The sequence below is a fragment of the Nipponia nippon genome, unplaced genomic scaffold (genome assembly GCF_047370975.1).
Source record: "Nipponia nippon isolate SJK-2023a ecotype South Korea unplaced genomic scaffold, ASM4737097v1 scaffold_25, whole genome shotgun sequence".
Taxonomy (NCBI): domain Eukaryota; kingdom Metazoa; phylum Chordata; class Aves; order Pelecaniformes; family Threskiornithidae; genus Nipponia; species Nipponia nippon.
This window is the reverse complement of record NW_028262342.1, coordinates 728477-740941: the sequence shown is the minus strand read 5'-3', so window position 1 is coordinate 740941 and position 12465 is coordinate 728477. Positions and strand designations below refer to the sequence as shown.

At 45.8% G+C, this 12465-nt stretch overlaps 1 protein-coding gene across 6 annotated transcripts in view; it reads right to left on the bottom strand.

Annotated features, from left to right (window-relative positions):
• Positions 1-10652, bottom strand: part of LZTR1 (leucine zipper like post translational regulator 1) — a 43147-nt gene extending 32495 nt beyond the window's left edge. For 2 of the 6 annotated variants that reach the window (XR_015705712.1, XM_087762117.1), the window contains exons 1-9: positions 10371-10651; positions 10228-10290; positions 10076-10132; positions 9294-9373; positions 8806-8914; positions 7110-7193; positions 5550-5607; positions 4820-4959; positions 3627-3828 (exon numbers count right to left, since the gene is read on the bottom strand). Coding sequence is in view for 5 of the 6 variants with exons in the window: in XM_087762117.1 (XP_087618243.1) it covers positions 3627-3828; positions 4820-4959; positions 5550-5607; positions 7110-7193; positions 8806-8914; positions 9294-9373; positions 10076-10132; positions 10228-10290; positions 10371-10546 (969 nt within the window). In the remaining variant the exon portion in view is untranslated. Of the gene's footprint in view, positions 1-3626; positions 3829-4819; positions 4960-5549; positions 5608-7109; positions 7194-8805; positions 8915-9293; positions 9374-10075; positions 10133-10227; positions 10291-10370 lie in introns of all 6 variants that reach the window. The other 4 variants (XM_087762113.1, XM_087762115.1, XM_087762112.1 and 1 more) reach the window with 4 other exon arrangements.
• Positions 10653-12465: the final 1813 nt, after the last annotated feature.

Genomic DNA, 12465 nt, shown 5'->3' with positions numbered 1-12465 from the left:
GCTTCCAGACATCACTTTTGATTCGGCGTGGCTGTGTCCACAAATGGATGTGCACCCTTCCCGGACCTCGAGCTCCTCCACCATTCCCTGCAATACACTCCTCTGCTGTAGCACAAACCATGACTGCTGCGTGCACGCGTGTGTCTGTCTGTCTGTCTGCTGGGAAGCAACTGTGCAAGCTGGAACATTTTTCGCTCTTATTGCCTGCTGATTTTTTTATGCTCTTCCAGCCTTCTTCTGAAAGCCAAGGATATTTTGAGTTCAATAGCAAAACTCGAGGCCAATAAGGAAATAGGAAAATATATTCAAATTATTTTAAAATCTTCTGATAGCCCTGTACAAAGGAAACCCAGCACCTCAGGAAGCTTTGGCAGCGTTATGCAGGCAGGCATGGACGCAGACGTGATATTCCTCCAGCTGCCTCAGAAAAGTAGAACCTCAACTGTGAAGATCATCTAACAGTAAAGATGGGGAATAGCTCTGTGTGCTCCGTAAAATATATATGTACCTGTATTATAGCATCAAGACGAAAGTACGAGGAGCTATGGATTGCAACTGTGCGGTTCAGAAAGCATGTCTTGATTTGTACTTTGGAGACATCCTAAAAGCGTAAAATAGGAGCTCCTGGTTTATTTCTGAAGTACTGACCTGTTCCACTTCAGTTTCCCCTCTTCTACTTATTAAGCCATTTTCCCATCCTCCATGCCACAGCGAGGCACAATTTCGAGCGACGTGAGCAGAGAACTAGAACAGGTCCATCGCCAGACTTGTTCCAGTTTTTGCTCTACCCGTTTACCCCAAATGCAGAAAATGCAAGACTCTCTCAGTGCACCCACAGCACCTGGTACTTGATGGCTGCCTGTCCTCAGTAACTGCTTCTACGACCTCCCTGGACCTCACCCTGCACCACTGTTATTAGTGCTCAAATTGTGCCACCTTCTCTGGGTAAAAACCTCGAGATTCCTTGGTCTCATGCGACTTGTCACCTTCCATGTTGCCCATAACAGGGCAGCAGGGGTGAATACCATTTCCACCCGACGGCCTGTTTCTATTACTGGCATGCGTAGGCCTGAAAAGTCCAAATCAGTACCTGGATCACTCTGAAAAGCTGCTCAGGGCTGGTTTAGTCTTAGTTCAGAGAACGAGAAAGACTGGAATGGCAGCAGTCACTCTCCTTCAGCTCTTTTGCAAAGCACTGTAAAAACCACTACTGAATTAACAGCTAAATCAGCACCAAGCCTTCTTATTTTGGACTCTGGAGGCTTTGCCCACTCAATGCTAAATGTCCAAAAGAAGAAAGAATTAAGGAGATTCATCACATGATGATAAGTATGAAAGTTAAGCTAGCTATAGTGCTATCAAGCAAAGTTGTAATGCAGCATTTCTAAGACCATTTTTCTGTATTATGAAAAATACAAGACAAACATATGCTATACAATCCATCCATTAGAAAAACTAAAAAAAACCCAACTCTATCCAAAGCCAAGATAGATTATTCTGCTGCACGGTAACAGAGGTCACCATCACTTCACACACAGGCAGAACTCTTCAAGGGCTGAGACAGCATTGCACTCATCATCTTCTACTTTGTTTCAACTTAATGTGAATAATTTTGTTCACAGATATGAATAAGAAAGGAAATTTCAAGTTCAGAGTGTCCTGGGAACAGTATGGTATTAGAGATTCACTGCCACTGTTCCAAGTCTTTGCCAAAAGCTCATAGAAACTTCAGGAGAACCATTCTGAGAAATCATCTAGTTATCACTCCAGAACTCATAAAATCATTTAAAACTTACTTAAAACACCAGAAGTCTCTCAGGTAGGCCAGTTAATCAGTCTTTTAAGAAAATTTATTATCACGTGTTTCAACAGGGCTTCAATCTCACTTCCCATTTCTACAAAATTCGCCTCTAGACGCCGTAACCGTGGAAGAAACTTCAAAATACAACACATGCAATAACAGACAGACACCTGCCTGGGATTCCAGACAGCCCAAGGAAAGGGCTCTAAAATATGAAGTGAAATTTAGCAGGGGATAAGTCAGGTAATAATGCTGTTTTACAACCCTGTCAGGAGCACTTTTGCTCCTGAAAGTGATACGCAATCGTATCACAAAGAAACGATGACTGAGGACGCCTTAAGTGTCAAATGATAACGTTGGTGGGAACAGAACGGGATCTACATTCCTGAAGGCAACTGTATCTTTAAAAAGGTGGAGATGCAGTTTTATTAATGTCATGTAAAAATAAATCAGCTTTGTAAAGCATAAAATAAGCTACCACGAAATACTTTGGTCAAATAATTTTTCAAAATGAGGCCCCACATCCATTGTTAATTTAAGAGCACTGCGTAAATGGTATTTTCCTATTCATCAAATGCTGAGTTGTATGGCTTTGCAAACAAACTAAAACACAGTGCAACAGTCAAAGATGTGAGCACTTCTGTCATACAAATTCTGGCGAAATTAGTAAATCTGCATTTGATCCTAATTCATGTAATATTCATCTCTTTAAGGTATAACCTGAATCTCGGAAGTTCTCTATGCAGCACTCAAACATCACGTATTTCTTCCCCACCGATCAGCTAACACACTCTAAACCTACTGAATCAACTGAATTAAATCAGCTGAAGTATTTTAACATGGCTTAAGGTAAAATCTATTAAAATTAACAAATACAGTCAACATAACCATTCTAAATCCAGGAAATACACGTATTTGTACAGGCTTCAAGAAACCTACTTTTTTGCGCATTCTGGGAATGCAATGATCAGAGGCCACTGAAACCACGTGTACTGAAATGTGAATGGGCACGCGTACTGAAACCATGCAAACCCTCAGCACTTCAACTTGAAATACCAGGTTACCCCAGAGATGGTATCTACCAGTGCACTACGAAAAAAATTTGACGTTTTATCACACAATCGCTGCATTGTAATGAGGAGCCCAAAAGGAACACATCAATGCGTTCATCATCTTTTTCTTCCAATATTTTCAGGTTTGGGGCGTTTACTGGGCCCTTGGTGGTCTGCTGCCTTTTTATGTTCATGTAAAGAACCTACATTTTTCAATTTATGTATCTTATTAATGCAAATATGTTCAAAAAAGCCATTTCTGAGCCTCCCTATGATCTCTATTATTATTTCACAGTCATAACTTTATGAGCAAACGCTTTACACGTGACCTAAAAGGGAAATGCTATTCTGCATAATTACAGAATGTATAAGATTTTAGGCACACAGGCATTGTTACAGTGAAACAAGAAAAACCTTGTCTCGTTTTGAATTCTGCTTCAAGAGCATCACACAGCCAACCACACAACCGCCGGTCCACACAGTGAATTCATTCCTAATCTTCGTCAGATAATGACTGACTCAAAACTTGAATTACAAGTATTTTATGGTATTTCTTTAAACAGCACTAAGCAAAGTTTTAGATGTATCAACACTGACTAATTTTTAGACCGTTGACCACAATACTTCAGCTGCTTAACCACTGGTGGGAAGGAGCTGTTACTATTTAACTAAAAGTCAATGTCTTTGTCAAAAACATGTCCATAGCATGACAGCAAAAATGGGTCAAACAAAGACAGAGCATAAAAGGAAAAACCAAGAGCTGAATGTTTTACCTCGCTGTCTGGGCTGGGCTGGATAACTTCCCAGGTCTGAGAGTCCACGTCGTAGCAGTGAAGCTCGTTGGGCAGCGTGTTATCTGCAGCACCACCAAACACGTAGAGATGCCGGTCGAACGCAACCATTGTGTGGCCGTATCTTCGTTGTGGAGGAGGAGGGGAGCCTCGAAGTAAGTGCTCAGTAGGAATTCGTGTCCAACTGAGACATTGGAAATGAAACAGTTTATTTTTTTTACAATTCTTTTCTGCAAAGTAAGTTTTCTAACTCTCCGATTGTAAGAATAAAGGAGAGGGGCTCTATTACAGTAGTTATTGAATCTGCATGAGCACAGACAATGACTAATCCTGCAGATTTCTGAGACGTACGTCAGCTCCGTGTTGCTCAACTTCTAACTGAAAAGGTGATAAAGGCAACATGGTTCCATGACCCAGATGTATTTATGTAAACCCCAGCAGTTCAAAGACCACAACTTGGGAAGGAACCGGTGATCTATTATCACACATTTTAACAGCTAACCCTTCTACGTAAAGGGCACCATTCTGACACCATATCCCATTTTGATAAGGCATCGCTTATTCCCTATGAAAGCACGATTTCAGCCAAGGTTTGGAGGCCGTTAGCTGCTGTGTCAGTTGTGGTTCCACTTCAGCCCGTAACCAGACAGACCAGGTTGCCAGAACAGACCAGTGTGTCTGTATTCCCACTTTGGGGCATTTTTCCCCCATCAGAGGGGCCACATTTTCAGAGCAATGGTCAACACTTTGAGTAAAGTTGACCAAATGTCTCAAACTGAATGCTCAAGATTTTAAAAGATACTATGCGTTCTACATTTCCCACCCATTTCACTATGAACCGGTATTCCACAGGACCTCTGCCGGGATTTAATCAGGTATTCATACAACAGCTTTTAGGAAGGTAATATTTGGCATCCCATTCTGAATACACCAACATTCGTGCCTATTGTTTAAAATGAATCTACCAAACTTTCTGTTCCGTCTGCTGAAAAAGACCAATCTGACGCACATGGCAAACGACAAAGGCTTATTAAAACAGCCCATATTTTATCTTATCTACCCTTCCCCATCATGAGATGCAGTATTCTTCCTCAATACCCTTAAGTATGTGCATTTCTCAACTGAAGTATTCAAGGACTATGTAGATTTTGCACGACTTAACTGTCTACACTTACATCTTTTCCTTGAATTCAAACTGAAAGAGATTATTGGTAATCTTTGCTCCGCTCTGGCCAGAGAAAACAAACATCTTGTCTTTGCAAACAGCCACAGGAAAATTACAGCACGAAGGAGGAATTTCACCACTTTGTTCAATCTGAAAGACAACAAAGTTCAAAATTTAAAACGTATTATTGCAGTGCACCGCTACACGTGTCGCGTGTGCCGCAGGACCAGGCAATACACCAGCAGACAGACAGACCACATGGCAGCAGTGTCTGCAGACAACCAAGTCCCTATAAATCTGGCTATGGGTAATCGACTAATGCTGGGCTTACATGTCTGCACAGACTAATTTTGCCGTGGATAAAAAGGATGAGAGGCCACATTTCTAAAGCCCCTGATACTCTAAGGATCAGGACTCGGATCTTGATAGCCAGCCAGCAAAGCTCCCAGTCTATGGCAGTGGTTAAGGTGGGAAATGCAGTCCCTTTTTATAGGGGGCACAGCAAAGCCACCATGGGCAGCCTAGGTCTGGTTCACAGATTCACAAGCAAAAAATCACTTTCATATACGCTTGGTTTTCCAAATACATAATCAAAATAAAATTTGAGCTGTTTCTTTTCGGCTGCGTGACAAATACATTCTGAAGAGAGAGCAGTATAATCCAGCACAGGAAATTTTAAGTAATTGCGTATGAAAACCAAAAAAGAAAATTCTGTGTTGGTCTAAATTAAAGTTTCTTACCTCTTCCCAGCATGTTAGCTCTCTATCCTGCAGGCCAATTGTCCACATATCATTTAACCTAGGTGATAACACAAAGAATGCTTGACTTGAAACAGTTTATTTTTGGTAATTTTTAGCCCAGAGTTGAAAGGACAGAGATCCTACTTTATCAGCATTCCTTCTCCTGCACAGGAAGAATCTGCTACTTCTGCTAACAGAAAAAACCTACTATAATCTTTTTGTCCTACACCTAAATTTTATACCACCACCTAAGCGTGCTTTAGCATCTTTCTGGTTACAAGTATACTACAGTTAACAGTTACACACAGCAACTCTGTCTGGAGCTTAAGGATTTGAGCTACTTAATCTTCAGGATTTTTACAGAAATACCCCTTATTACCCTGCCTTCTGCCCATCCTGCTAACCCCCGACACTGACCACAGTAATTATTTATCTGGTGAATCCTACCTCAAATATATAAAGGAGGACGAAGCGGGTAACCTGACACATCACCGACTACTACGTACCTCACTATGCTTTTCCCAGTACGAGTAACTCACAGACAACTACAGATGCTTCCTTTGTTCAAATCTGCCTGGAGGCTCATGTTCCACAAAAAGCCATTTTTTAACATGATTAGACATATTTAACATAAATTAGACAGCTCCTCTCACCCAATCCCTCCTTCCAGCTATGCAAGGTCCCTGGGGAGCTCCCTAAGCTGGAACTGAGCAATTCCAGAGTCACGCATCCTTCTCCAATTCCTCCTCCAGAAATAAAGAAAAGATCCCGTCTGTTTTTCCAATTAGCAACAGTTCTCCTGGAGACTCTGAGGAGCTGATAACTTTTCTGCAGATTCTCCTCAGAAGAGGAGGCAGCTCCTCATTTGTGACAATCTCTGTATGCTCTCACAATGCAAATATTGTGCATCAACATAAAATACTTTTCAAGTTCATCAAGACAGAGAAAAATTATCTGTTCAGAATTGATTCTTCCCTGGTAGACTAACAGCAAACGTGAAGAGCTGCCAGCTGGGACAAGGCACCAGACTCTCCCTAACTTCTCAGTACCACTCATTTCCAGTCTTTTCCCATCCAAAATCTCATCTTCCCTTCAACCTAAATACTCTTGGTATTTCAGTGCAGTATCCCACCAAGAGTATCGCATATTTTCAGAGAAAAAGCTGACATGTTGCTCTTAGTTCTGTCGTACGACTTCAGAGAAAATCCATCCTTTGTTCTATAAGTCTTCAGCGACATCAGAAGGCCTGTGGCGGGTATCCTTTCAGAAATGCTCATTCGCCAAATTTCAAAGATCATTTAGCATCTTTACAGCCAAGGAGGCTGTCAAATTATACATCCACAGCCATTCTGAGTCACCAGATTTTTAGGTTTTAAACACATACCTATTTGAACGTGAACTGTTGAACTGCAAACCTGTAATGCTCAACAGCCTGGGCTTTGCAAAGCTCCAGTTATGTGTTTAAATCGCTTGGTATATGAAAATGTCTCTACAGGGGTGAAAAGTGAGGGAGTGGGATTTTACAAAAGCACCCAAGGAGAGAGTGTTCCCACCACCTACCGTGCATTGCCATCATATCCTGCAAAGATCCACAGCTTATCGCTATACACTGTTGCGCCATGAGCTGACCTCGCAACTGGCAATCTGCAATTGAGAAAATTAAGAAAAAAAAAAAAAATCTTAAATCCCCTGCAGAGGTGCTTTAAGAAGGATCTGCATGACAGCCAAAATGCACATGGAAGAATAAAGTCCCTTATACAAAACGGCTTCAAGCCAAGAAATTGCTTCTGTCATACCCCCTCAAAACACAAAGCAAGCCTCTGAAGGGTACATTTCAGAATTTTACGCTCTGCTTCCTTCGTTAGAGAAAAATTACCTTAATGCATACAGGAAAAAAAAAAAAAAAAAAAATCTCAATTAATTCCTTGCCAGGCCTCAAATACTCTTACAGTATTTTATGGAAAGTAGCTAAATAGCGGGACAATTAATAGCACTATCATTACGGCAAAGCGGCAATCCACTCGTGCTATAAAAATCCCATACATATTTTCACGCACTAAGAAGGTGGAATGCATAAATGAGACCCGGGACAGAGCTCCCAATGCTTCTTTGGGATCGTTCAGCAGGGTGTTCCCGAGATGCAACACCCACATTGCGTCTACGTTATTTTTGCTAAATCAGCCAAGAAGGGCTGAACAAAACGGTGATGCCACAAGGCCGGCAGATGTAACGTTGGCTCGTCTGAGGTCATTTGTGCAGTATGCACACTTGTAATTGTTGGGAAAAACAAGGACATTTGAGTTCGTAAAATATGAATTAGAATTACTCTCCAAAATGTCCATAGTTGCTAGACTAACCAGAAAGAGAAATTACTAATGTGGTCTGTGCTCTAAAACATAACATATGCTCATCAGAGGTGAGCAACAGTAACTCAAGGATGGATTGTGCGTCCCTCATCCCTTTCTACAAATCGCAATGATAAAGGTTGCCCTCCCTCCCCCCACTAAAATCAGCATTCCCGAAACTTCAAACACGTAATGAATTGCATGTAAAGACAGAGTACGTCCCATACGCGGGTGTGGTAAGCGTTAAGTAGTCGGGTCACAATCAGTGTCACGGGTAACATCCTGAAACGTGCACAAAGTCAACTTTAAGGAGTAACGCATTACTGGTTTTGATTTTACCTTGGAAAGCTGAATCTCAGGAACCTGTGTTCAATGGATCCAAACACATATCATCAACTCATTCACTTGCTTCTGAATTTATTTGTTTGAACACACGTCACCTTAAGGCGCTTCAAGCAAGTGCGTGCCTTTCAGAGCACCCCAAGAAAGTCAAACTTTATTCCGAAAAGAATGTGTAGATTTAACTACAAATGAGCTTCAAACTGGTTTCTGATAAAACTCAACTGAAACTATGAGGGATCAACAAATTCCACGCTATCCCTAAAAAAGAAACAATTCAGAAGAAAAAATTTCCTTTGCTCCCATCCCCTCTGTCACAGAAACGAAACGTGAAGAATGGATTTTGGTCAAATTTCCAATACAGTACACTCTGGAATGGAGGACTTGCAAAAAAACCCCTCCTTCACAACAAAAGATAGTTTTCAGAAAACTTTTCTCAAGAAAGTAGAGCAGAAATCGTCCTGCAGCCTTAATATTAGCATTGTAACCAATTCTAACTGTGCCATTTTAAACGTTTGCTGAGTTACGCTCAAGTCCCCTTGAAGAGTGGGGTAACGATGGCAGCTCCTTACCTTCCTTCAGTCTTCCACTCTGTCCACTGTCCAGTTGCAAACTTGTATTCAAAGAGATCATTTTTATTCTTCAGGTTGGAATTGGAATAAATGTCTCCAGTATAGCCACCTGGGCAACAACGATTCCATTAGACTCAAACACAACAGAGCATACACACTTGTAGTCGTTATATGAGAAGGAAACTTCAGTTTAGATCGCACAAAGCAAAGGTATTTGGCTAACGGACTGCTACAGGTGGGAGGCTTCTCCTCCACTCCTACGCCTAAAGAAACACTTGTGGTAATGAGTTTCAAGTCTTCTTTACTTCAGAGAAAACAGCAAAAGTATTTCCAAACTAAAGTTGAAATCACAGTCAGCCATGAAAAATACTGGATTTGCTACTGAGTAAGATCTGACACCTCCTAAAAATATCTCATTCTTTTTTCAAAACGATACCGGCACGTTTATCATTCCAAGCACGCACAACTGTAATCTGCCGCTGTCTTACCAAAGACAAACATGCTGCTCCCATAGACCACAGCTGAGTGGTGATACCGTGGTGCTGGCGGGGTCCCGGTGGTAAAAGCCCTGCACAACATTTAGAACAGCAGCAATCAAACACCCTTGTCATGCTTCAGGCACTCAAAGCTACTGTACAAATTCGAAAAAGAAACAATTGTTAAAAGTTACTCTACTGTTCCTGAATGTTTTCACTAGTTTTGGTTTCTTAATTATACTGTCTAAGATTTCATGACAGACTTTGCGCTATAGGCATACGGTTAGGCATACATATAAGCGGCTACAAGCACGATGCTGCTGAAATCTGTTTGGCAGGGACAGCGAGTGAGGCACAGGTAAGACAACGCAGCCGGCGCAGCCCAGAGCAAAGGAGCACAGCAAAGACACCTGCGAGGCCTCTGGAACCATTCCTGCCCTCAGAGGCTGCAGCAGCCCCGTCCCTCTGCCCGCGGCCCTTCAGGGCTCTCACAGGGTGCACGGACGGTGGCAACCCAGGGCTCGCTGTCGCTCGCCGTGCTGCCCGGCATCCCCGCGCTGGCAGGAGCTGTGCGGGGACACCCGCCAACCTCCCGGGCAGCTCAGCCACGCTGCGGGCTTGCAGAGGTCAGCTCTGGCAGTGCCTGGGCCGGGGGGGATGCTTCCCCTTGGATGCTGTGGTAGAGCCCCCAGCTTTTACACCCGGGACCGAGGTGCTGAGGAAAGATACGGCATCGCCCAGCCCCGCCGGCGGCCCTGCGAGGGCCGGAGCCCGGGGGTCCCAGCGCAGCCCACCTGCACCACGAGCAGTCCTTCACGTCGAAGCGCAGCAGGTCGTTCAGCATCGTCTTCCTGCGGGGAGAAAGGAGAGAGGCGGCTGAGCCGGGCCGCGGAGCCGGCGAGGGGCAGCCCCGCTCCCCTCAGCCCCGGGCCCGCCGCGGCCTTACCCGTTGTCCCCGCCGAAGACGTAGATGGCGTCCCGGTAGGCCACCACGGTGTGCTTGCTGCGCCTGCGGGCGGCAGAGAGCGGCGGTCAGGAGCCGCCGGGACACCCCCGTCCCCCCGCCCCGGCCCGCCGCCCCCCGCTCACCGGGCCCCCACGAACTCGTCGCAGGGCGGGAGGCGGCGCCACCGGTGAACCGTCTCGAAGGGCCCGAAGTTGAGGGTGAGGTACTCGACGCTGTCCGAGCAGCTGTGGTCGAAGTCTACGCTCGGCGCCACCTTCGAGCGCCCCGCGCTGCCCGCCGGGGCTCCGGCCGCCGCCATGGCCGGGCTACGGCTCGCGGCCGGGCTACGGCTCCCGGCGTGGCTGCGGCCTCGCCGCCGGACTACAGCTCCCGGCGTGCACCGCACGCAGGGCGGCCGCCGCGCCCGGCTGCCCCTCCTTGGACTACAGCCCCCAGCATGCACCGCTCGGGGGGGGGGGGGCGGCGGCGCGGAAGGGCCCGGGTTCGAGGCCGGCGCCCGGCGGGTGGAGCTGACCGTGACCGCGGGGGGACCGGGGCTGCCTCTGCAAGACTCAGAAGCCATCCGTTAAAAGTTTATTTGTTAATACAAAAAAAAAAAACCAAACCAAGAACAATACTCATGAATACGCATAAAGTCTCGTTCCAGAGTCACAGCTGAGCTATTAACTAGTTCAATTCCAGTCTGTGGCGCTGGGAGCGTCGCGCCGTGCTAGCAAGGGAACGCCCAGCGTGCCAAACGCCATCGGTCCTTCCCCACCGAGGGGGCCAGGCACCGACGGCGGCAGTGGCATGTGCCCAGGGCTGCGCGGTAGCCTACATCCCACCCTTCAGTTTCAATTTAGTTTAACAGGGAGCTTATATTTCCTAACATGGCGTTAGTAACCTTTATGACTACGAGTTGAGTTTCTTCTCAAGAGCAGACAACAAGAGGAGCGCTCTGCACCTCGAAACCAGGCCTTAGGCGCATCTCCGTAGAGTCCAGCTTTTTTCATCCTGAGCAATCACCTTGTTACAGGTCAAGAGTTGTTTCAGCAAAGCTGACACCCCTCCAGCAAAAAAAATTTCTGGTTTAAAGACACATCACGGAGCATTCCGAATTTTGTTAGGAGGAAGAACAGTGAGCAAGCATAAGGGCAAAGGAGTTACATGAGCGCGAGCACCAGTGGTCCTTCAAACCATCCCCCTTGTGCACCGTCGCTCTCACATCCTACCCGGCCTCTTTTCAGGGGAAGCCCGAGTCACAGTATTTCTCGCCAAAAAGCATCCTGCACACCCTGAGTTTGCTCGCCGCAAAGCGTGCTGCGCAGCTACGCTGTTCCTGTGCCCACCGTCTCCAGGGCTGGTCCCAGATCCACACCTCATCCCAGCGGCACCATGCCGGGGCAGCTCGGGCTTCACGGGAGCTGATGCTGCAGGAGGGAGCGCAGAGCACGAGTCCCCAGAAGCCACTTATTCCCCAATCTTTCCCATCTCACCAGCTACGCTCCTGGAAAAGCCATCGACGCCTGCAAATCAAAGAGCAGTTCCTAACCAACGCGCCGAAGAGCTCCCACAGGAACTCTACCAGACACTTTCGGGACCTTGCAAAGAAATCCTTTGATTTCTCAACTCAGGATGAGGAATGGTACCAGTAGTCCTAGGCTGCTCTCATTTTTCACGGACTTGTTTAAACCCACCATCCAACTTAACTAAAGCCAGCCCCACTACGGCACACACCAGCCAACACCCACCAGAAAGCACAGGAACCCCACCAGCACCTCTCCACGAGCCCTGGCTAACCAGACCTGACCATGCGCCATTGACAACCGACACCCTAAAACACACCTCGATGCTTCCAGATGTTTGGTATTCACTTACCTCCAAGAATGGATGACGGGTTTTGAGCCTTCCTGCCAACGTACGGGGCAAAAAAAGATGGTCCTGCCTCTTCCCAGGGCTGGGAGCGGTCACTCTGCGGACACTCACTCGATCCCTCCTGCACAGCTATCAGGACACACCACTGCAGCCATCTACGTCTAGTCTGGCTCCCTCAAGAGACTGCACTGTTTAGTTTAACTTGTTGTCCCTTTTCAGTGAAAGCTGGGAGAGACAAATGCCTCAAAACAAAATTCCTAATAGATTTTTAAAAAATAAAAATAATGTCTAGGTAGAAGACAGAACGGCAGCATTCCCACTGAAGAGGCGGCCATGGCACACAGTTTAATTATCTATTCTTCT